At 40.3% G+C, this 23,700-nt stretch overlaps 1 protein-coding gene across 2 annotated transcripts in view; it reads right to left on the reverse strand.

Moving 5' to 3' along the window:
• Positions 1-121: 121 nt before the first annotated feature.
• The window catches only part of LOC131669656 (high-affinity choline transporter 1-like), a 29,980-nt gene continuing 6,401 nt past the window's right edge, over positions 122-23,700 (reverse strand). For both annotated transcript variants that reach the window (XM_058944698.1, XM_058944697.1), the window contains 13 exons: positions 15,434-15,627; positions 9,837-9,944; positions 9,091-9,319; positions 8,092-8,320; positions 7,549-7,786; positions 7,366-7,472; positions 6,109-6,212; positions 5,862-5,992; positions 5,516-5,787; positions 4,882-5,296; positions 4,340-4,530; positions 3,318-3,511; positions 122-3,083 (listed from right to left, as the gene is read on the reverse strand). In XM_058944698.1, the coding sequence (XP_058800681.1) occupies positions 2,681-3,083; positions 3,318-3,511; positions 4,340-4,530; positions 4,882-5,296; positions 5,516-5,787; positions 5,862-5,992; positions 6,109-6,212; positions 7,366-7,472; positions 7,549-7,786; positions 8,092-8,320; positions 9,091-9,319; positions 9,837-9,944; positions 15,434-15,602 (2,790 nt within the window). In that variant the 5' untranslated portion in view covers positions 15,603-15,627 and the 3' untranslated portion in view covers positions 122-2,680. The remainder of the gene's footprint in view (positions 3,084-3,317; positions 3,512-4,339; positions 4,531-4,881; positions 5,297-5,515; positions 5,788-5,861; positions 5,993-6,108; positions 6,213-7,365; positions 7,473-7,548; positions 7,787-8,091; positions 8,321-9,090; positions 9,320-9,836; positions 9,945-15,433; positions 15,628-23,700) is intronic.

Consider the following 23,700-nt stretch of genomic DNA (forward strand, 5'->3'; position numbering starts at 1 on the left):
CTTTGGGTTCTGAATTTTATTTTTACCAGATAAAATTTTAATTTTATTTTGAAATGTTGACGTGGTTGCTTACAAGTGAGGATAATGAATGTTAATTATTTAATAAATTGATCGGTTATGGACTAAAAAATTTCACTTTATTTAGAGATTAGATACATGTTTTTACAACCACTGTGTTTTTTAAACAGTTTTTCGAGTGACTTATAAGTACAAAATAAGTTGTCATGTTACAGTTTATAATTCAAATTTTACATGAGAATATACAGAAATAAAAATAGTATGACTAAAATGTCTAATAATTAAAGTTAATATAGATACAAAATTGCCATGCCTAAAGATTATTTTATGCAAAAAGTTTGCTAGATTTTAAATGAAGAAACATGAAATTACAGCATTAAGCTGACTGATTTTTAATTTAACATGTAATCAACTTATCAATAATTTCATGCTGACAATAGACCTACAGTGAAACTATTTCATGAAAAATTTGTAAACATTGATTTTGGTAATTTTGCTATAGGACTAAAATGCGTATAATGAGCTGGAATGCATAATTTTTTAATCATCTGTACTCAAGCCTGAAAGCATCTGCAATTAGGCAAGAGATATACACTACTATACTGCATTACCTCGTTTAAGCTTTGGCACATAATTCACATTCGACGTCACTCGTTTACGGACATCCGTTCAAAAAATTACATTCTTTTAAAATTAATTACCTCTACTTCTGCATTACATTTTTATACTGCATACTTCTGTGTATTATTAATACATTTAAATATTCCTTTTATAAATGTGTAGATTTTTTTATACATCAAACGCCCAAGAAAGTATTAATTGCTGTTAGCGTATTACATGTGTATTAGACACTTTTGAAGACATGATTGCTGATTACTTTTTTATTCATTTAATTTTGAGGCACTTTTTAAAACTATAATTCAGACGAATTTAAAACAAACACTTAATATACTTTGTGGCCATTATTGTTTCGTTTCTGAAAATAATTACTAATAATCAAGCATAAAAAATAAAATTGATTCTTCTTATAAGAAATAATTACTTGCACCTTAGATTCTATTTTTAATTACAGTTGTGATTATTATGCGTTAACTATGCGATTATAGAATAATTTACAATGTATGAAGGTACGCATACCTTTTTTTCATTACGATCTAATTTCGCCGAGATAAATTATTTTTAATTTCTAATGTTAATGCAATCAACTTTGGTTGATTACCTTGTAATTATTACTCATATACATTTGCTCGCAATTCATAATAGACGGAAATTCGTTCTTAAATTTTAAATTACTTTTTAATACTGATAACAGGTATAAGATGTACGTTTTTGGTTTATTTTCCATACATTAATTTTCTTTTTATACAAAAGTATAGAAAATTCGCGCATTTTGCTAGGTAAAAAAAGAAATTCTCTGGGTGTAAAACACTTAGAAAAGTGTTAAAAAATCATTTGAAAAAGATACAACATTTTTTTTCAAATTTATCAAAGTGTAAATGTTTTAAAAAAGGTAGGTTCCGTGTATATAAGTTCCAGTTCAATTTTGATGCTTTATAGGAATTGAATAATATAGCAAAAAAAACTTATAATCAGGAATTCATATGAAAAACGTAACAAAATATCCATTGTCTATTTTCAAATGAAAGCAAACGAAAGGCAGCTTCAAGCAGTAATGGACTGTTTAATTAATGAAAATATTTAATAAATTTTCCTGAAAGGTGTATAAGGACTTACAGTCTAAATGTACATCAATTTTTTATAGTTCGTACCGGAAATTCGCTACGTAAAATTTGTTGGTAATCGTTACATTTTTTACAAAAGAGCAGACCATTTAAAAATTAGTAGCATTGACGAAAAAACAATATAAATCGAAATATCAGCTCTCTTGCTTTTGAATAAATACTCCTATTCTAAGTAGCTAATTAACTAGCTTGGTGCAAAAATATGTCTTTTTGTAGAGTTGTCGTGAATTTGCACATTTTCTGGACGTATTCCTATTTGTAAACACAACATTTTAGGTCACATGCTATAACTTTTCATATTATCTCACTCCTCGGTTATAAAATGTTGAAATTCAATATTATTATTGCCACATCACTGTGAAATCGTTTGATCAATATATTTACAAAAAACTATTCAATATGAATCAAACTATTCATTCAAATTAATCAGTTCGATGAGAGTTCAAGGTGGCTTAGGTATTTACATTAGGTAATGTATTTATATACTAAATCGTAAAAATACAAATTTTTTAGTATAAATAAAAATATTAAGATTAGGATAAAAAATTGATTTTGCATATATAAAAAGATCTATAACGCTAAATACGGTTAGAAATATAAATATATAGTACCAAAAACGCTTCATTGAAGAATATTCAGATAGGAATTCAATAGGGGTGTATATATTAGTTATTGCAAGACTTCTCCCTGATATATTAATTGATTAGGTTCAGACTTAATTGGAAATGTATAAGGTTAATGCCATTAGTGTGGCGATACGATTACAAGTTAGAGATAGCAATTCAGCCTTATGAAAAAGAAAGAAAAAGCTCGAATTAGTTAATACTAAGTTATTGCACAAAGTTTCATAACGGACCATCAAATGCCAACTAAATTGCACATTAGAGTATTGCACGCAAATATAGTCGAAAAGAATAAGCTTAAAACCTGCTGACAGCTTCGTCATCGAAGTAAGAACAGCTCTTCACCGCGGACGTGTACATACTATAAGTCGGGCTGACCAACATATGTCCCATTCCGCCTTCGAGACAAGAGGAATATCTGGTCATAGCAGCGTGATGCGCGGACCGACAGCTCTTATCCCTCCTCAACGTCGTCATCCCGTCAGGCCTCAGTCCCGTTTCCATCAGACTGATCGTTGACTTCTTCTGATGTTGTTGCTGCTGCTGCTGCTGCTGTTGATACTGCTGATTGCAATCCTTGCGCTGCAAGCTCACGCGGCACTCCTCCGCTCGCAACGGCATCGACGGATAATTTGGCTGGCGGGCTAAGGTCGTGAGCGCTCGGTCACCCGTGTCGTTGAAGCTGTCGAGAAGATTAGCGCTTTTGAACGAGCGTTCGGTGAGTTTCATGAGTGATAATTTTTAAGTATGGCGTTACAAATATATATTTCAAATTAAATCATAATCGATGCGAATTAGCGCTCACAATTCGCTAAGCTTTTTAACTCGGACTACAAATCTAAGACGCATGCAATGTGAGATTCGCTAATCGAATTTAATTATTCATCGGAACGCAAATAAAAGTTAAATTAAACGTGAAAAATCTATGCCTTACCTGTGATGCCTAACGATTCCACGCTTGATTCTACAGTGCTCGGCGCCAACCTGGCCGTGGGCTGCCGTGCCATGGGTTTTGCAAGCTTCGACACCGGGAATCGGTGATAACGAGCTTGGACCGAATGATCCGCTGCTTTGCCGTCGGTCAAATATATTGACCATTTCTACCGATGGCGTTGGTGAAAAAGTTCCCTAAAAATCAGTAATTTCGACATGAATCAGAATTTTCAAGTGTCTCGTTGATGATTGACGAAAATACGAACTTCCGGTTTGACTTTATTTTCACAAATGACAACCGATCGTTTACCCCATTTTGTTACGTAAATTTTAAGAAAGCGAATTCAACAAATGTATATACATTGCATTATCAGAATATTAGCACAAAAGTTAATTTTTTTAAATAAAATAAGATATAAGCGCGTACAGCCGCCATTGTCAAACGTTCCTGTTTATGGAATTTGTCGGCAAGCAGCGTCAAGTCAGTTAGCGATTGCTGCGTTCGCAAGTGCGGACACGCTAGGCTACGAAACAGATTTCTTTGCTTTGCCATCATAGACATATTTTATATTTCATTCTGAGAAGCTTATAATTATAAATAGTGAATAAATTAAATATTTAAATGATTACGGCTTTCGTTTGTTTGTGTAGTAATAATTTGTTTGTGTGCGGTTCGCATTTTAGAAGCAAAATAGTTGAAAGAGAAAAGTTGCAATTTTGTAAGCGAGATAAAATAAAATGAAGTACAATTAGGAGTATAACCACTAAAGGCTGGAATAACAAATTATCTTCACCAAATATATCCCATGGCAATATACATTATTCGATGTATGAAATTGATAACACTCAAGTGTTTCAACTAAACCGTGCTGCGTGTCGGTGAGTTATGTTTATTTATCATTGCAAATTCATAGAACCGTTATCGTAATTTTCTTATAACATTCTGATTGTAAACAAGTTTTTATCAAATTGTCAAAGTCTATCGTAAAAAATAGAAAAGTTCAGATAATAAGGTAAACATGCCTGCAAAGATGGCCTCCTAAGCGTCCCCCCCTCCATCCCAATCAACTTGACACCTTTTATGTTTTTCTTCACTATACCAGTACTGTCGGTAAGGTTCAGATTTAGTTCCATGTTGCTCCGATCTCCTGCTTTGTCCCCTTCGAGCCTCCCGTTGGTAAGAATTGTCGTAGGTACTTTTGCATAAGGTGTACCTGAGTAATGAAAATTATATTATTTAACTTATTTATTATTCAAATGCGTTAGAAATTCTATTTTCTTAGTATGGTTTCGGATATTTCAATTTAGTATTTTATTTCTACTGTTTAACAAGAAAACCTCTCTAAAATTAAAAATGCTCTAAATTAATAAATACGATTTATATTTGATCACCATCATGATACTCACATCATGTCTATTTCTTTCATAAAAAATCGTGCAATGAATTGATGTTTTATGCATTCTATCCTTATTTAATGAAATTTAATTATATCGTATTTAATATTTATAATAATATCTTTATAAGATGAAGCTTAACGGAAAAGGTACATTATTTCCAAGCTAACCAATAGACGGTGTAGTAGGACTCATGATCCTCGGTGGCTGAATGCAATCGCCAACGTGAGCCGGCGTAAGAGTCAAATTTTTTACACCCAATATCTGTCCAGATGCCACGGGACTTCCAATCATTTGAGCATAATGATGAGCAGCTTGACCAGGTCTTCCAGAAACCGTGGCGGTCGGCGTTTTCGGACTCATCGACTCTCGAAGATTATGCAACCCTTGAAGACTCTGATTGGCTTTATGAGCCGCACTACTGCCACCAGAAATTGGTGGTTTTGACTCATTGTACAGCACGCTTATAGTCTCGTAACGTTGTTGACACGATTGCTGTAATTGCGTGTCCGTGCTACTCGCGTCGTAATCCGTTCGACTGCTTGATAAGGTTCCCGCGTCCGACAGATGGCCTGGCGATGCGTCCTACGAAACGAAATTTCTTTTGTAATCAGTGGTTAAGCGTTACGCTAAATCTAACACAACACGTCGCTGTGTTATATATTTTTTTTATCTCGCGCGCCTCGATATTAAAAGTTACACGAATATGAAGAACATAAGATAGCGTAGTGTTCAGCGCGTGTAAGTCGAAGAAAAGCGTGAAAATGAATCACATGGACTTTCGTTTTTTTCTCAATCACTCACGTGCATCGTGCAATCGATGAGAGCGGCTCCTGAACTGCTCGGCACAACTCCGTTGGGATTTTTAGTACCAGCAGTGTAAACGCCAAGAAGATCGCAAAAACGTGGCAGGTAACCCTCGCCCAGAAGATTACGCGTGAAGAAACTGACGATCAACTGAGCGAAGATTGAGCCTAACATTGCTGCAGTTCGGAATGGAAATTTCTGCTCGTGGCTGCGAAGATCGTAGAATGGATATTCGACAAAGATTGGGATGCCAAGTTTGCTTTCACCGCCTGGGATGTTTTATCTTATTGTTTGTTTGTGCGCGCTCAGGTCGTTTTATCAGTTGGAAAATTGGCGAACTTACCGCAAATGCGAATCGCTAATGAAGCGGCGCAACCGGCGAGGCAACCATATGAGTCGACCAACGATGGCCAATGGATTACTGACAAAAGTTGAGGAAACATCACCACGTATGCCAGTTCCGTACCCAGATGCCTGTAAGATTTTATTTGTTGTAGTTCAATAATATTTTCTGTTTCAGTAATATTGACAATGTAAACTTTTGTTTCTAATCGTATTCCTTGCGAGAGAAGGTTGCATAGACTACTTACGCTAACTCATGTACACTTCTGACACTTAGAGCAACTCCAGCAGAAACGAACGAAACTATTGCGATGGATATTCGAAGAATCCAGTCCAATTCTCGTTCGGTAGCCTGCGATTAAATACAATATTTTTTGTTATTGCCTCAATGAAACTTTTTATAGCCCAAATTAATATTTAAGCAATAATGAATATGAAGTAATATCGATCATATCAAAGGAATGTACGTAAATACGCGATTCATAAAAGCTAGCAATTCAAGTGGAAAAGCTGTAAATAAAAAAACAGAGACAAAAAATAAATGAATTAATTTCTAATACAAAAAAGTATACCATCGTAATGTAACTGCGTGTAAGCACTGCTTTTATAATTTAACCATATAGAATATGACTCGGAATACTGGTATATATGAAAAAAGAGCATTACACGAGTAAAGGTGGTCAAAGGTAAAGCTCTTTTCTGTCGATTGAAAGAAAAAAATCGTATAAAACCAAGAAATACTCCATCGGTGACCCGACTGAAAAGTTTTGAGTCGCATTAACAAATTCGATTTATTGGATATGATACGCCTGGTCAGAAGAAACAAATCCAATACGTCGTACAGAAAATCAAACCAATCCCCAACACGGGTAGAATGAATTATTTTAAGTGCAATTTCATGTCCACTTGTAAAAGATAAAAGTGTCCATAGAAATGACATGAAATTCACAAGAGAAGTAAGGTTCGACAGTGGTCAATGCTTTTTAAAAAAGGATCCTACTGTATTGGAAAAATTATGCTATCTCTGTCGGTACGAATATCAAAAGTCTAGAAGTATATTTGCTAAAATGGAAGACCACTTGCATGACGGTCGCAAAATAGAATTGAAGACGTGCGGATCAAAGAAGTGATATTGGATTTAGAAAGGGAAAGGTTATTGTTGCAAGATCTTAGTGTTTCATCCTCCAATACGGCTTATTTGAAAGGTCCACTGGCTACGCTGAAATTGAGCCAAATTGCTGCGACAAAGCGAGAAAGGAAGAAGGGTCAAATAGTGTTATTTCAAGGCAAAGTGGAAGTGAGGAGTTAAGAGTCTAAGTAGTTTATAACTTTAAAAGGTAAGAAAGGGAGAAAGCTTTTGTGGAAATTTTTACAAGGTGAGTTCTTAAATTTAATGCAGACAAGAGCAGATAAAGAGGATAGGACTGCAAGCGCGTCAAAATCATTAAGTAATAAAATTAGAAAAGAAAGCGACGAATCATGCAGATTTAAAGAGAAAAACTCACCTTCGGTCTCATCGTTGACTTGTAAACGTTTCTTGAGAACAACGAACCGATGCTTAACATACACGAGTCAGCCAATGCCATTGCACCAGCCACAACCGCACCGAGCCCTGATCAAACAAAAAAATTGATTTCCAACATAATAGCATTCGCAAGTCTCACAAGCAATCTGAGATAATAACTCACCGGCAAACGAAACCCATTGCGGAGTGAGGAATTTTACGACAATCGGAAACACAGAATTACTACTTCTGAACCAAGTGGTCATGTTGAAGAAATCAACTCTCGGCCACTCGGTCGCAAGTGCAATGACGCCGATCATAGCGAAAGGCACGGACAACGCCAGAAAACCGATCATCGAGCCTATTGACAATGTTCGCGCATATGCAGCGCTTTTGATACTGAGTACTCGCTGGTAGTAGCCCTGCGACAATCGATAATGAATTATCTACACTTTCGTCAAATGTATATTTAATCTGTTGATCGGATATGTATATAAGCTCTTCAAACACCGCTTGGTCGTACGTCAGTTGAATACTACGTACGCTAGACTCGACGGCACACCGTGTAATATCGGTTTCGATATTAAATGTAAATATAGTTGGATCGATTACGAAGCTTACCCACAGATTCAGTGTTTATTCAAGTGACGTATCCGTAACTTTTTTCGTCCAATAATGTCTCGATTGAATTTCAATAAAAAAAAAAAAAGAAAAAAAACAATCTCACCTGACAGCTAATCCCGGCGAAGAAAGCGAGCAGCATGTAATCAAGCCACTCGCCAAGATCGTCGCTTCTAATCTCGCCGAGCCAATCCATGGCGAGTAGTTTGATTTCGAACGAGACTGCCGGATGAAGTGCTGCATAGATCGAAGCCAGCGCCAAACCAGCGCCAATGCAAAGCAGTTGCAGCACAGACGTCCATAGTACCGAGTACAGTCCTCCGCTCGCAGTGTATCTGCAGAAAAGAATATCAGCATGATACCGACGAGCCCTGAATAAAAGTATTCTTATGGCATATTGCGTTGCCGAAGCAATGGCGTGAAACGCCCGATGTATATCCCGCCTCTTGCGCTTATACCTTTAAGGTCGTCATCCCCACCCACGTGCCAACGCGGCTACCTGTCCAACTGTCGAGGCAACGAAGGATACCTGCTTGGCTTCCCCTCTACCTGTCTGTGTGACTCGCGAGCGACTATGCCGTGGCCGTGGCTTCTCCATTTTGTGAAGTGATGGTCTTTCTCCGATATTTAAATTTAGTCTTGTTAGTCCTGAATAACTTGCAGGTTTATCTTTTTCCCTTTTGTTTTTTTAAAATGCCGCTGTCGTGTGTTTTGTAATTTTGCGGTTGACTAACTTGAGAATAATTTATACAGGATTGCGTATCAATGTACTTTAGCTACCGTAGCTGTTTCGATAGAAGCATTTCGAAAATTCGTCGATTTAATATATATCGATAATCGTATTTGAATGCACTCGGTTATTAATTATCAAAGATTTGTCAAAGATTCTAAGAAATGCTTTACTATTGCTAACGACCAAGAACTAATGTTCTTTTTCTTTGCTGAAATGATTCCAAGATTCATTTGGTATAAGAAAATTGCTACGTCCAAACTGCAATTTCAAAACGTGTCAAAGTTGTCGTACAAGTGAATGGCTCGCTAAAGAAATGAGTCGATCGGCAAGCCAATGACGCACGTAATAGGAAAACTGTACGTGCATACTCACACGGCCACGAAAAGTGCAGTAACGCAGACGGCGATGCTCGGCTCGATGTTGGCGACGGCGCCAAGGGCAGAGCCCAAAGCCCTAAGCACAGCAGCACACCAGAACAGATCGTGCCACAGCGCCGGCAAGAACAGAAGTCCACCTACACGGGCTCCATAGTGCTGTTGGAAGGGCTCGAGCATCGTTGTGTATTCGGCTTTGCGCATCGGCTTGGCGAACAGCAGTGCGCCTAGCACGGTTAATTTCATTACCATCACTGCCGAAAACTTGTATAATCCTCCACGATCGGAGTTTACTCGGACAAGTTTGCTCTAATCATGATTTTGGACGTATAAGTTGGGCTTCGCGAGGGATTTGCGAGAGAGAGAGGGAGTTGTAGTTTGATTCTTTTCGAGTAGTTATGGCGCTGTTGGTTTATATTTTTAAACGATTATCGCGGGCAAAGGTCATTTCGAATCGTATGATTATATTAAAGTGGCATAAATGACCCTGTGACATGCATGATCTCGTCGGCACAAAACTCGCGTCAACTTCCACCGAAAGCAGTCATCCCAACAAGAGCTTTTCTCAATATATGCACTCGGGCAAGAAGAGAGAAAAAAGCCGCCTCGGCCGCGTGAAAGTGAAAAGCCACACTCTCACGTGTGTCTGTCGACAAATCCCTCTTGGCCTTGTCCTTCGCCTCATCGTCGATATTCTTTTATCGTCTTTTATACGTGCTTCTTTTGGTTGTTTGTTAAGCTTACCAAAGAGTAGGCTGAACCCATAGCCAATGGGTATCTGGCACCAGGCCAGGCCTCTGCTGTATATCTTGTCTGCGGTCCCATTGACGAAACTCGCACCGATACACGTTGCTGTAACATATGCGCGCGTAAAGAATTGATATTATTATTATGCCTATCGGCAGAGTTGTCTGCTAGATTTTAGCATCGACAATTCTATCTCGATTAATTGCGATAATGACGAGTTCTCAGTGAAAGGTTAATTGACGAGGGGTATGCTGTTTTAATATATAGGTCTATTGTCCACGTGTAATGAGCGCGAAAACGGCGTTGACTCGAACCATTTATATTCTATTGGCGCTGGGTTTATTACTTGTACATTTCAGTAGAAACCGTTTGATAATTGCTTTTCCGTTCCACGTGAAAATATACAGCACCTTTATCGCGGATAATTTTGCAGGAGAACGGTGTACATCATATGGAAATGCAACGCAAGAGCCAATTCCATATACCCATACTGTTTTTTTTATCTGTTGCTCCACCGGATTATCGTTTACGACTAACGTAGTACATTTGGATACTAGTGCGAGAAAGTGATTTGAGCGACGCGTGGTCATTTACTGAAATCACTTTCTCGCACATGTGTGTAACTCTTGATGTGTGCTTTCTCCCAAACCTGCGCGTAAATCGAGTCCTCGCGCCCGGACTGTTGAAGAAAATATATCTCTTGCATGATATACTTTAGCGATCGAAAGCCGATTTAGCAGCGCCGTATAGTGCTTTCTCCTCGCACGTAGAAAAGTGGTAAATCCCTGAAAATATTATACCTCCCTCCCCTCCCTGCAATAACGTCATCCTATGTATATAAACCAAATTCAATATATCGAACGTAGCCGCATTTCAATGTGTTTGCAATGTGATAGAGGGTGCACTTTGTAAAGAGAAAGTTTGCTCGGACTTTGATCACATTACAGCGTAACTGTGTTTTTGCGAGTAAAAAATAAAATTTTGCAGGAGATTTTTAATGAACCCACCAATAAAATTGTTATATTAATTATTGGCATCAAAATCCAATTTCGAATACACAAGGAATTATTATCTATACAGTTTAAGCCATACTAGTCGCGTTTTTAAATTTACACAGTAATAATAGTGAATCAAAGAACAGTAATCGTATCAAAGTGAACTTCTGTACCATATTTCTTCAGCGTGGCTGCATTATGCTCGTGAAAAAAGGAATTTCAAAACAAAGGTGTCTAAACAATTTTTTGAGTAATTTTTCGTGACCTCGTTTCACAGCTAACAAAAGATAACTACTGTAAGCACTCGTAAAGTCCCAAAAAAGAAAATTGCGATGCAACATTGCTTAAAACTGACAATGGTGACATAACAATAAAAACGTTGAACCAGCACTAATGAATTCGTTCATTATCAGCACTAATGCCGAATAAGTCCAAAAAAAAATTGATAATTAATTTCATGACTCAATATCTTGGTCCAATCTACATTCGGTTGAAAAAGTTCATGCCGCGTTCTGGTTATGCAAAAATGCATCTCCCGTGCGTTTCTGCCCCCCCCCCCCCCCCCAAAGTCCGTCTGTGCTTTTTTTTTCCAGCTCTGTGCGCGATGTCTATCAAAAGTCCATTTAGGAGTCGCCGTGAGGATGTTGCACTTTCCATCTTTGGCGCCGCTCGAGTGTTCTCCGAAGCCCCGGTCACGCATTCACTCGCCCATATATTCTCGATCGCATTCATGCGCCGCGGCTATAGCAGCTTCATTAGCGTAATGGTCCATCGCGATTTACAAAATGGAACGGGGTGTCGGGATGCGCAGCTGCTGGCTTTTATTATACCGGCGCGCTTTGCGTTGACCGCTTTTCAACGCTCGCGTGCAGCCTTGGTCGTCTGCAAAGCCTTTCGCGATAAGTCGAATGAATTAGCGCGCCTGGTATTGGAGTTTGGTTTTATCGGCGCTTGCGCCTGCTTTTTTCAAATTGGATTCCGATGCGACGAGCAAAGAAGTGGTTTATGCGGGCGCGTGACGATGCGCGAGCGCACATGGCAATTCCCACTCGCGTTTAGTTATATTTTTAAAGCGTCATCGGCGCATTGTGAAAGGAAAAAGTCGCGAGAACGGGAACGAAGCTCCCTGCTCGGCGTTAGTCCATTGAAAGTCGGAAAGTTGATATTTTTGAACGATTTGAATACGTTACCGTGGAGAAGTGTGCTACTCGCGCCTGTATTCACGCGCTACACTGATGCATAAATTGATTAATCGCGCGGGGCAAAAAAATATACAATAAAGCTTTGAAAAACGCCCGTTATTTTATTCGCGCGGAAAACAAAGTTTATTTGCTCTATTTTAACAAACGTTTTTTGTTTCTTTTTTTCTTCTTTTCATTAAAGAGCTAGTAGTCTTCGCATTGAAATAGCGTGAAAAAATATACGTATTCTTCGGTAACAGATAGCTCGCTCTTTTCATCGCTAATTAATGTATTTTAGCTACGAGCGCCGAAGCTTCAATCTTGTTGAAAGGGTTCGGCGTACTGGAAAAAAATTAATTCCATTTCTTTGGTTCCACTCGGCGATTTCATTCAGGTAAATGTCATTCATTATAGAGGCACCAGTGCTACGTCGCGCATAAACGGAACTTTGTTTGCGTCTAATTAATTCCTGTATAATCGATATTTTTCAATTTCATTTGTAGATTTGCTCGATGTCGTTCTTCTAATTCTGTTCTTCGTCGGTGGCCGCTGTGAAAACAGTAACTTTTCATCCCTCGACAATATCCAGCGAGTCGCACGCCGCAACAAGTACACACACAGCAGACGACCGGCAGCGCACTGCCACGCCCGAAACTTTCGCGGCGCTCACCGGGGCAAATTTCTCGCATTATTTACCGACGCGCGGCCGACTCGGGGCGCTGAAAATATTTGTCGCATTAAATCAGCCTTATAAAAGCTCGCGCGTACGTGCAGAAGACAGAGGGCCGGGGGAGTGGGCGGTTGTGTATTCAGATTTCCCTCGAGGTCGTCGCCGGCGTAGCGGCGTTTAATACCCGAAAGTCGAAACTTTGCCCGAGAGCTTCTCTCCTCCGCCGACAGGCCGTCGGCTGCAAGTCAATTGGGCGCGCGCTTTCAGTCTTAATCATTCCGTGGGAATTTCAAACGCCACGGCGAATCCTTAAGTACATTTTAACACTCAAGCAAGATTGCTTGTCGACGTTTCATGGAGATTCTATTTCACGGGATCGCCTTAACCTAATTGCTTCTTCGACGTTGCGTATCATTCGATTAAGTTTACGTTGCCTTTCTTTTTACGACACGACACTAGTTCTTACCTCGCTAATTAGAGGCATTGATCGACGTCGTTCGTCGTAGATGCTCCACCGTAGTCGCATCAATTTTAGGAAACTGGAACACGCGACTCGGCGAAAAAATAGAAAAAAAATCCTAACCGTATGGGTGCTCGTTACCGACTCAGCTGCCGGTGTTGCTGCTGCGAACGGAGCAGCACGTTTCCCCACGTGTAACAAAGTTAATCGAACGCTCGCGCTCGCAAGCACGTCGCCGAAATTCCAGCGAGTTCGAGCCAGACGAGTCTTCGTCTGCGATCAAGCGAATGAACAACTCATATTCCTCAGGTGCAACATTTGCGATTTTCGAAAAAAGCCGTGACAATTCTTAATTAAATTGAACGTACATATACACGCGCGTACACGTATATATAACGAAAAGGATGGATCTGCATATTCGCCAACTGTTTGGGCGTGTAGGTGCTCCTCATAATTAAAAGATCGCGAAGGGTGGCAGTGGTGGGCCAATTAAGCTACCGGACGGTACTCGTCTCTGTTTTCTGGACTTGTGCTCGCGATGCATTGTTCGCGGCTTGCGCGAGACGCGCACAAAGGCCAAAGGCCACTCGACTCGAATATCAAGGACTGTGGGCGCGCGCGCGCGCAACTTTCTTCTCTCGCCCTTTCTCTCTCTCTCTCTCTCTCTCTCTCTCTCTCTCTTTCTGCCTCTTTTTTTCGATTTTTCGGCCGAGAACAGCCAAGGAGTTGGTCGGTGGCAAGTAATAAAGGCCCCGCGCGCGTAGTCGCTTTATTGCACTCGTTTCCATGAAATCGGATTTAACGCTCGCCACTGCCTCTCTCTCATTCCTAGCACAAGCTCCTTCTTCGCTTCTTTCTGCGCAGCTCTGCCTAGCGGGCGGCTTCCTTCATGTAAATGCCCCGACGAGCGAGAGAAAACAGTTTTCTCTTGCGCCCTTTGTCGGTTACTCCCAGGAACGATGCAGTGAAGCGGCTGGTCCGCCGAGCTTTAATGGTTCGCGTGGTGAACAGTCGGCATTTTCGATTGTGCAATTGCAGTCCGGTATTGTCGCGACGGGTATTAACTCTCGAGCGCCAATTATGCCAGCTAATTGCCGCGGATAAATTAGCCGCGACGACCACTCGTTCGTTACGATTTCCATTTCAATTAGCTTTCTTGCGCGCGCACAATAGGGCCGGGCAGTGGCGCGGCAGGCACCGCACTACGACATACTCGCGATATTTTACCGCAACTGTGCAGGTACGGGGCTACCTTCGTTTCGGAATAGCGCGGCTGCACCGCGCTGGCGCCGCTACGTACGACGGATAGTTTCGATGCGATACACGTATAGCGCGACCACAGGTGGATCGCGCCACTACACGGCAGTGGCATCGCGCGCGTACCTCGCAGCGGAGATTCGTTTGCCGCAAAGAAACGCCGCGAGCGTTATTCATTCTCCTCGGCGACAAACGGTTCGCCCGTCTACGCTGGTTTGCAGAAATGTGACAGGTCGCGTAGCTTGAAGGATGAGATTTCACGCTTTCGAAAAAGCGTAACTGCTTGGCCGAAGCAGTGTTGGCGCTGCAAATAGTCCACGTACAATTTTTTCAAAGTAGCGGCACTACAGTTAGTTTTATAAATTAACCAACTTCATGTTGAATTTCTAAACGAATTCATCAATTTTGTCAGACGATCTCTTTTCAACTATAAAACTACACATTTTATCAAATGTGATTGCTTATTTTACTTCGTTATACAAATGTTTCAAGATTTATCTGATACCAATTAATAACGTATTTATATCGTGATTTATAATCATGTAAGAATGTTCAATACCTCCTCGCAGCAAAATTAGTGTAGTAGGTTCGTTTACGCAATGAAAGCTCTACAATACAACAACTAACATAAATAAGGAAATACTAGAACAAGGGCAATTTGTAACAGTTTATTGTATCTATTGTAACGTTCATGGTTTATTTGAGTTAAAGATGAGTTGCTAAATAAATTTCATAGTTTAAATTTCTGAAGGGCTTCCTTTCTTGAAGAAAGTGAATTTAGTAAACTTGGTGAATTCGCGCGAAACAGCTCAATATATTAGTACAATGAGTCAAAAAGATTCTATTAAATGCAAAATCATATACCCTCGATTCCTAAAATCCAGGTAATTAGGAAGTCAGCCCAGTGAAACTGAAAAAGAAACCAAAAAAAAAACAAAAACAGGCTGCCGGAAGGAGAGCCGAGCGAGTGAAAAAATCAAGGGGACAAAGCTAAATAGCAAACGTAATGCGCAGACAGAAGATTAGCTTACCAACGAGCGAGAAGATCCCGAGAAAAAGTCCGACCTCGCGTCTAGCGAGTATGAGTTGGTTGTGGGCGGCAGCTAGTGGCTTGCGCCTGTTGAGCGCCCCAGCCCAGACGCCCAGCCCGAGGAGCAGCGCATACAACGCTGCTAAACCTGCCGCCCCTGGCACGTACATTTCTCTCTCACTGCCTCTGCTGCAACTGCAACGCCACATTTATTACCCGATTAACGCCGCTGTTGCCGCGATTTCGTTGCACGCTGCGACAGAGAGGAAACTTTTGCAGGCGCCATACATCTTATGAACATTATTTGGCGATTTATGGCGCTGATTTTTACGCGGACGTCAATTTTCTTTCTATTTTTTCTTATTTTTTCTGCTGATGGGATTTCGAAACACGCGCTATCTTTTTTTTCTTCTTGAAAATATCGCTTCTAATTATTTTCATTCCGACGGTTAAGAAAAAAAATAAAACGTGTAGGCGCGGGACGCTAAGTGCTCCCCGTTACTCCGTTTTTTACGTAAAACTTAACGTCTGAGCGCCGCGGGAAAAAATTCTAAAACGGAGAATTTTTCATTTGAATGAAAAAGAAAAAAAATTGTTCTCGACCTTTTTCAATTTATTTGATTTTTAAATACTCAAAAAGGTGAAAAAGCTTTTTTTTTGTTCGAAACGACATTCACTTTGACACACGCTACTTGCGCGATTGGAATGAATATTTAAATCGGTTCAATTCCAACTTTGGAAATACAATGTGTCGTGTCCCAAGCAAAACTTACAAACCAGCTTTACAAATTCGTAATTGCAATTTACACTCTACGTCACTGTTAAAACGGAAAATATTATCCGAACTTTTCAGTTGTATTCGCTCAAACGCAATCTTTTACTCGGAAAGGAAAAAAAAATTGACAGTATATCTCCGCGGGTGAAAAGTTTGGCAAACAAACGCGAGAATGAGTGGTCGAACAGCTTCGTTCGATTTTGCGCCTTCAACGTGGCTTCCTCTCTCTCTCTCTAGTTTTTTGATTTGCGAGAAAGTCTTTCCTCCAATCTGTCGATTGAAAATTGGAACTTCCTCAAAAAAAATCCATCGCCTCCTAGCAACTTAGGAAAATCGTAGGTAAGTATCGGTGAAACTAATGGATTGTAAAATCAGCTCACGGCAGTGCATTTCGATACTCGGAAAGCTCGGTGCGGCGAAAGGCTCAATTAAATGGCGTTGGCTGCGTGCGCAAAGTGTGTACAAAGTGGAGGGTGGATTTGTAGAGTGGCTCGCGGCGCAAAACTTAACGAGGCTGTATTCCTTTGCGAGAGAGCGCCCAGACGAGCTTTCTTTCTTTTTTAGATTTTTCGCAACCCTCGACTTTTCGTACAACGCCGCTGCGCCGCCATGGAATTTTTTCCTTTTTTTAGGGATTCGCGTTCGCACTGCAGATATATTAATCTCGACTCGCCGTGACGACGATGGAGTGTGGGAGCGAGTCCGACTTTTTTTTAACTGGCAGGGACTTTGCGAGTGAGATCTTGTGAGCGATCGTCGGCCCTCGCTCGCTCTATTTGATTGACTTTACAAGGGGCAGTCCGCGAAACTTTCGAGGGCTTTGTTAATTAAACTCAGCGATTTCTCTCGCAATGTCGCAATAACGTAGTGGCTGCTTGGAGAATGAAGGATTGTTCCTATATAATCTTCAGCTTCAGTAATCCTTGAATGAAATTTTCTTATCGTTTCGCATTGAAAGAAACTTTATTTTTGGAATGCGACAGCATTTATCTGACGGCAGTTGGAGTACCGCAAAAAACTTGGCTTAAGAACATAAATCTGACTGCGTTAAATTAGCGTTCAGTCCTTGAAAACAGCGTCGACGATGCGAAAAGAACGATTTCTTTGTCAAGTCATTTCGCACTGCGCGTAGCTTTCGCGCTCGCCGGATTTCTACTTTCTTCCACCATCCGTCACTTTGGCACGGTAGCTTCCTTTCTTTCAGCGTCTACGCCCAGTATATTAAAGCGCGCGCAAAAAAAAAAAAGTACGTAGAAAAGCCCGCCGACTGCCGGAAAAATGCTTCGCTCTGTAGACTTCTTTGCGGTTGCCTCTCGCGCGGACGAGAACGATGCATCAACAGAGCCAATACTGTCGTGGATCGAAATACATAACGAAAAACTGTTCTTGCAGAACACATAGTCAAAAGTCTGTAAGATTGAATACAGGGAGTTGTTGAATAGAGGAAGCGAGGAGTGACTTTGCGGAGCGCTGCACTTGTTACAAAAAAAATGGATACGCGAGTCTTTCGAGCTCTCGCTCTGATGGAAGAAAAAGGGAAAGAGAGGAACTTTTAATCCTATTCTCGGTTTTTTTCTTCTGCTCTGACTCTTTTGTCCGCTCACTCGGTTTCTTGACAAAGAGGCCGGAAAGACAAAGACAATTTTTCTCAGATAACAAAATAAACTTTGATTCTTATAGAACCCTTTTTCCTCCTTCATAATTATTTGACAAGAGCTAAGTTACGAAGAGTCAATCTTGACTATTTTCAAGTAGGACAAGTTGAACTTTCCAGAGTACAAATACCGCGCGGGTTTACTTGGGAACTATACTCGAGAAGTACAATAGCTTGGTACGCCATTATCGTCGATTTTGTAGTGTACGTTTGCCTACTTTCGAGATGCTTGCACGATATAACCTTTTCGATTTCTACAATGCAATAAAGCGTAGCAGGACGACAAAGAACGAATGTTCCAAACGAATCCGGAAATCACAGGATCAAATAGAAGGGGAAACGAAAAGGGTAAACGGCTAGATTCGCACGTATTAACAATTGGTGAGAGTAGTTCGCCCTCATGGGTGTGTGTGTGTATCTCCGTAGCATGGCCTTATAAATGCTGCAACCCACGTTACCTCGATATATATGTATACGAAGACGCCCGCGGCGTCATTTACTATAACCAACAACCCTCTCTGATGTTTTTTTCATTTTACATGCCTTTTGTTAGTCTACTTGTGCTTTTGTATCTATGAGAGTTATCGTTTGATTGCTATGAGAATGCAAAGAAAAGGACCAACTGATTGTGAAAATAAAAATTAAAGCACTAATCAACTTCTATTTTATCAAATAATTATTTATTTTGAATATGTGACCAAATATCGAAACTCTCAATTGGCAAGGTTTTTATAGCTTTTATAAATATACGTTAATTTTTTTTTGGGATCCTCGAACTCACTAAGAAGAGTTTTCTGCATACAGAACCCAGAAGGGATTGAGAGCAAAAGTTGTGGTGTTGAATTTTGGGAGAAACGTCAGGTCAATGTCAAAATTTTATTTGTCAAGTATTTGTTAAATCGAAGTGATTTTTTAAATTATTTAAAAGATGCATTAGATCCACCACTCTGAATTATACAAATTTAACAAAGTTATTTAAATATTTACACTTTTGATTAACTGTTAGTCAAGGGGTTGAAGAAGCGTTATTATTGTGAAGGACGCAAGAGACAAGTGGAATTAATAATAAATTTTATAATTGCCGTAGCGTTTCTCGCGAAATAGAATGCTTAAAACGCGTTAAAAGCTTGTAACGAAGCACAAACAGAAACCGCAGCTCGGTGGAATCTCATTTGGTCCGAAACTGAAAAATTGAACAGCTAAACAAGAACAAATTGATGCTATATCCGCAACAAAGCTTCGATGGTATTAACACGCTCTCGGCGTGCCTAGACGGCCGCAATTTCCATTTTACAACTGTGCCTCTCCAATCCGCACCCTTCTATTAGCAATCACGCTCTTTGCCAATGATTGCAATTGCAAGCGTATTTTTCTCCGATCTCTTCTCTTTCTTTTTTCTTATTATTTTTTTTATGTGAATATCGATTGCCAAGCTCAAACATACAGTGTAAGAGCGTATCTCGCCCAATTATGGAATAGCAGCAGAGAGAGAAGAGAGAGAGAGAGAGAGAGAGAGAGAGAGAGAGAGCTGCGCAAACAAGCGCATCAACACGCATAATTCGAGTGCCCTGATATACGTAGTCACGGTCGTCTTTGGCAAACTCGTTAATTTCTACTGCGTTAATTTGATTGCCGCTGAAGGTGGATATCGATCGCTCAAATTATTATTGACTTTTATATTCGGCGCGGCTCTTTTTAATTATTGAGGCGAGCAACGATTGCCTGGTAAACGTGAAAAATGTAGGATGTTATTCCACGATGCTCTGTTCTGCGATGTGTGCAAGCTCGAGCGAAAATTCACGGTACACGCGGTCGGTCGATATTCAAAATAAACTTTCTAGTGGATTCTCCGAAACGAAAGAAAGCAGTGAGTGGTAATTGGCGAGGTACTCTGTGGGATTTGTCAATTGAATAAAACAGCGAGGAGGAGAGATAAAAGCTATCATCTCCGCCGCCGCGATCGGAATAGGAAAGAAATGTTTAGCATTTGCGGAGAGGAATCGTGCTGGCCAGTCGGGCAACTTTATTAAAAAGTCTAATTGGAAATATCGGCTGCAAAGAGCAAAGAGGGGGGAGGGGATGCACGGATGTCGATTTTTCGCTTTCGTTACTCTCTTTCGGGTTCAAGAACTCGAAATTGCTAGAGAGAGAGAGAGGGGGGGAGGGGCGGCGAGCGAGGACGTTGAGATTAAAATTCAAAAGTGACCCAGATATCGGCTATTCGGGTCGTGAACTTTGAGATGGACTTGCAAGCTCAGGGATATATCACGCGCCTGACTATCGGCTATCTCTTTCGCAATCCATTTATTTATTCACGAACGAGATTTTCTCGATACTGCACGGACACGCCTCACTTACTGCAAGTGCACATTTTTTTTGCACGTTGTCCCTCCGCCTGTTCTACGTAGTAATATTCCAAAGTTTTCGTCGTGGAGTGTTCTTGTTAACATTGGATTTCGTCGAGCGACTCTGATAACAGATTCAAAGTCGTTTCCGCCTTGAAAGATGTACGGCTCTATCAATATTTCACTGTAAATACTACTCCTTGCACGAGTGTCCCGATCAAATTTCAACGTCGCCACTCTATAACAATAGGTACATACTCTCTAGCCCAGTCTCGTTCCCCACCAAATTGATCCGATTCGTGAAGAAGCTCGCCACGGACAAACTGTGGGCCAAACTAAGTCAATTATTCCGTCGGTGAATGAGCTGTTGTTCTCCACTACATCCACTTTTCTCTCTCGCAAAAGCACCAGACAAATAACCTATGATGCCTGCGAAAATGAAATTTCCCCACTTTTCCTCTCCCTTTCCACTTGTCGATCAATAATTTAGCATCTTCCTCTGCCTTTGCGGCCGAGAAGAGGGATTAAGCTTCAAAGCTGTACAGTACTGCCAAGCTAATTGATCAATTATTTAAGCCTGATAAATTTAGCGAATTCGTCTTGCTCCATGGACTATTATTCACTTCGCTCTCTTTTACTTCGACCTGACCAAGAGGCTTTGGTCTTTTGCAAAAAAGTTTTATCCATAACCTTTTTTATGAAATTTTGATACAAAGCGTGGTGATTGCGTGCGCGAAAGAAATTATTAATTTTGACGTTCTTTTATCTGACAGGCTGCGCAAACTTGTGTGCAAGGGTGTAAATTGTTTTTACTCGATGAATTTACTCGTCAAAGACGTTGTAAATTGGGATGGCAATGTCGAAAAAAGAAATCTCAAATTGATCGAAAAAGTTGAATCAAAAATGTATTTTTTAACTTGATATTCTTTTTATATCTGTTCAAAGATAAAAAATGTAGTCCAAAATTTTGTGACGAGTCTCGCGTCTCTGACAAACCCTTATAACCAAAACAGATTTTCAAATCGACGACAGGTATTTTACAGCAGATAGGTCTGCTTAAAAATGAATTTACTTTCTTTTAGATCGAGTTTTTTCTCTACTATACTTCAATTTCCGTACTCCATCATCGACGAAAGCTAGCATCTATCTTAGTTTGGCAATAAAAGGCAGTTTCGTTTTCGTTTCGTAAACGCGATCCGCGCGGAATGATACGTCGTTATGTGTATATTTACCGCGAAAGATAAGGAAACTGGAATTGCTGAGTAAAGATGACAAATTGAGATATACGTATATATTTTTACGAGACTGCCAGTGTAAAGCCATTAAGCCAGGCGAGTTTCACAGCCAATGGCTTGTCCGCTCTGTCTCGTGGGAAAACGTGTCCGTAAATCTGTTTCACTTTTCTAGGCCGGCAATGAAGCATCGTTCGGAGAACAAGGCTCAGCTTTCGCGACTGCGGCATTATTAACGCGCTAAAAAAGATGTAAAGGCGCGGGAACGCGCACATGTATCATCGATTCGCTACTGTAACAAAAGTTCTCGGTCGAAAGATCACGGCTCTGCCGTCGTCTTTTATAAATAGTCTCGGCTTGCCGTTAACCTTTCATTACGGCTAACATGATTAATAACGCCCGTGTGACGATATACACCGAAGCGCATGCAGCATTATTGTACCAGCGTCGACGTCGGCGATCGATCGATCGACGAGAGAACGTCTAATGAGCGAACCGACATCGCTGCTGCTGCTGCTGCGCTTACGTGTAGCAATATACCCCAGGCGAACGCTATTAACAATCGCTGTCGCGAATCTGTATTAATAGGACCCCCCCCCCCCCCAACCGCTCGTAGAATCGATGGTTTTTAGGACTGTGATGCGGTCGAGGAGAGCACATGGATATTTCGATTTTGACGTTGATTGATCCGAGCTTTGTGGGATTATCTGAATTTTATTGCGGTTTCTACTTTGCAGAGAATTATGCTGTGGTTGTTTGTGCTAGACCTTTTAGTTGTGTTTTTGAATTGTATCGTTATTAATGTGATCATCATTGCATTTACGTACAAGAAGTTTCTAGTAGTACGAAGGTCCAAGTGAATTTCGTGTACTGCCATTGATTTTAGATTAATTTATTTGTCCAAGCTATTTTTGCAGCTGATTTCATGCATTTTTGTTTCTCCCGATTTACATGCAAATGTGAATTATAAAAAATATTATAAGGGTAAAAGCAGCTTACGAGTTTTACTTGGGGTTTCGGTCAACGTGATGTTTATGGCTTATTCAAGCCACCAAAGACGAGCGTGTATTTTAATGCGATACGAGTTAACACTTTGCTTCTTTTTTAACAGCCATACGCAACTTAGCTCGCGAAACTATTATATAAAAGAAATCAATTAACTGAGAACCATCGAAGAGTTACGATCGAGCTCTGCTGTACAAATTTTTGTCGAATAGTACGATAAGCAACTTTCTTATAGAAAACTAGCACTTTGTAGAGTCAATTAGGGATTCAAACAATTTAATTTTAATATTTTTTCGAGTATAGATGATTAATTAACGTAGCGTAACGTATCTGTATCCATATTCGACAATAGTTGATTGGACCGCACACAAGTGCCAATACGTGACCACATTTACGAGAAATTGATGGCAGAAGACTGGTGACGGGAAACCATTGAAAAGAATTTACTGTGTAATGAAATAAAAAAACTATCAAAAGTATATATAAAGAAAAGGATGAATTATAAAAAAATCAAAGTTTTGCTCAAAAGAAAACATTAAGAACAGTGTGACCTGTTGGGAATCCGGAGAAAGCCTGCACACGCATGGTTTAAATGAATGGTTTCAATGAAAAGGCAATAGGAAACCCAGATACCGGTGAATGACAAAAAAGTGTGCAAAGGCAAGCAATTTATGTAAATACTATAATCACCATAAGAAATGATAAAGTTCTCAAATACATCAACAGTATTACGCAGACGCAAACACAGACTTTGATCATTTAAATACTGAATAAACGAGAAAGAGAGAGAGAAAGAGAGAGAACGAGAGAGAGAGAGAGCGTCGACTGGGTACAACAGTCGGCAGAGTAAAAATCCCAAGGCAAATACGACTCTACCGACAAGTCGAAAATGCAACAGCGACAGCATGCAAATAAATACGCTCGTATTACGATAAATATTCGTCAAATCCGACGTTGCTGCTGCGCGCGACTCGTCAACCGGTAAAACGCGCAACGGTGCGATGGCGGAAATCCCTGGATGCAATATATATCGGAGAGAGAAAAAGGGAGTCTCGGGACATTGGCTGTACACTCGGGCGCACATTGAGATTCCGAGCGCGGACGACAGGCTCGCGCTCACTTTTTTTTTTCTTTTTTTATTATTTTTCCCGTCTCGAGACCCGAGATTTACGCTCATTCTTCGGTCGCGCTCTTTAATACCGATGTTTTGTCTGCGTATTTCAACGACTTCGCCTTGATTTGTCACTGTGATGGATT

Source organism: Phymastichus coffea, unplaced genomic scaffold (genome assembly GCF_024137745.1).
Source record: "Phymastichus coffea isolate CEN01 unplaced genomic scaffold, Cenicafe_Pcof_1.1 PCOF00095, whole genome shotgun sequence".
NCBI classification, from domain to species: Eukaryota; Metazoa; Arthropoda; class Insecta; order Hymenoptera; family Eulophidae; genus Phymastichus; species Phymastichus coffea.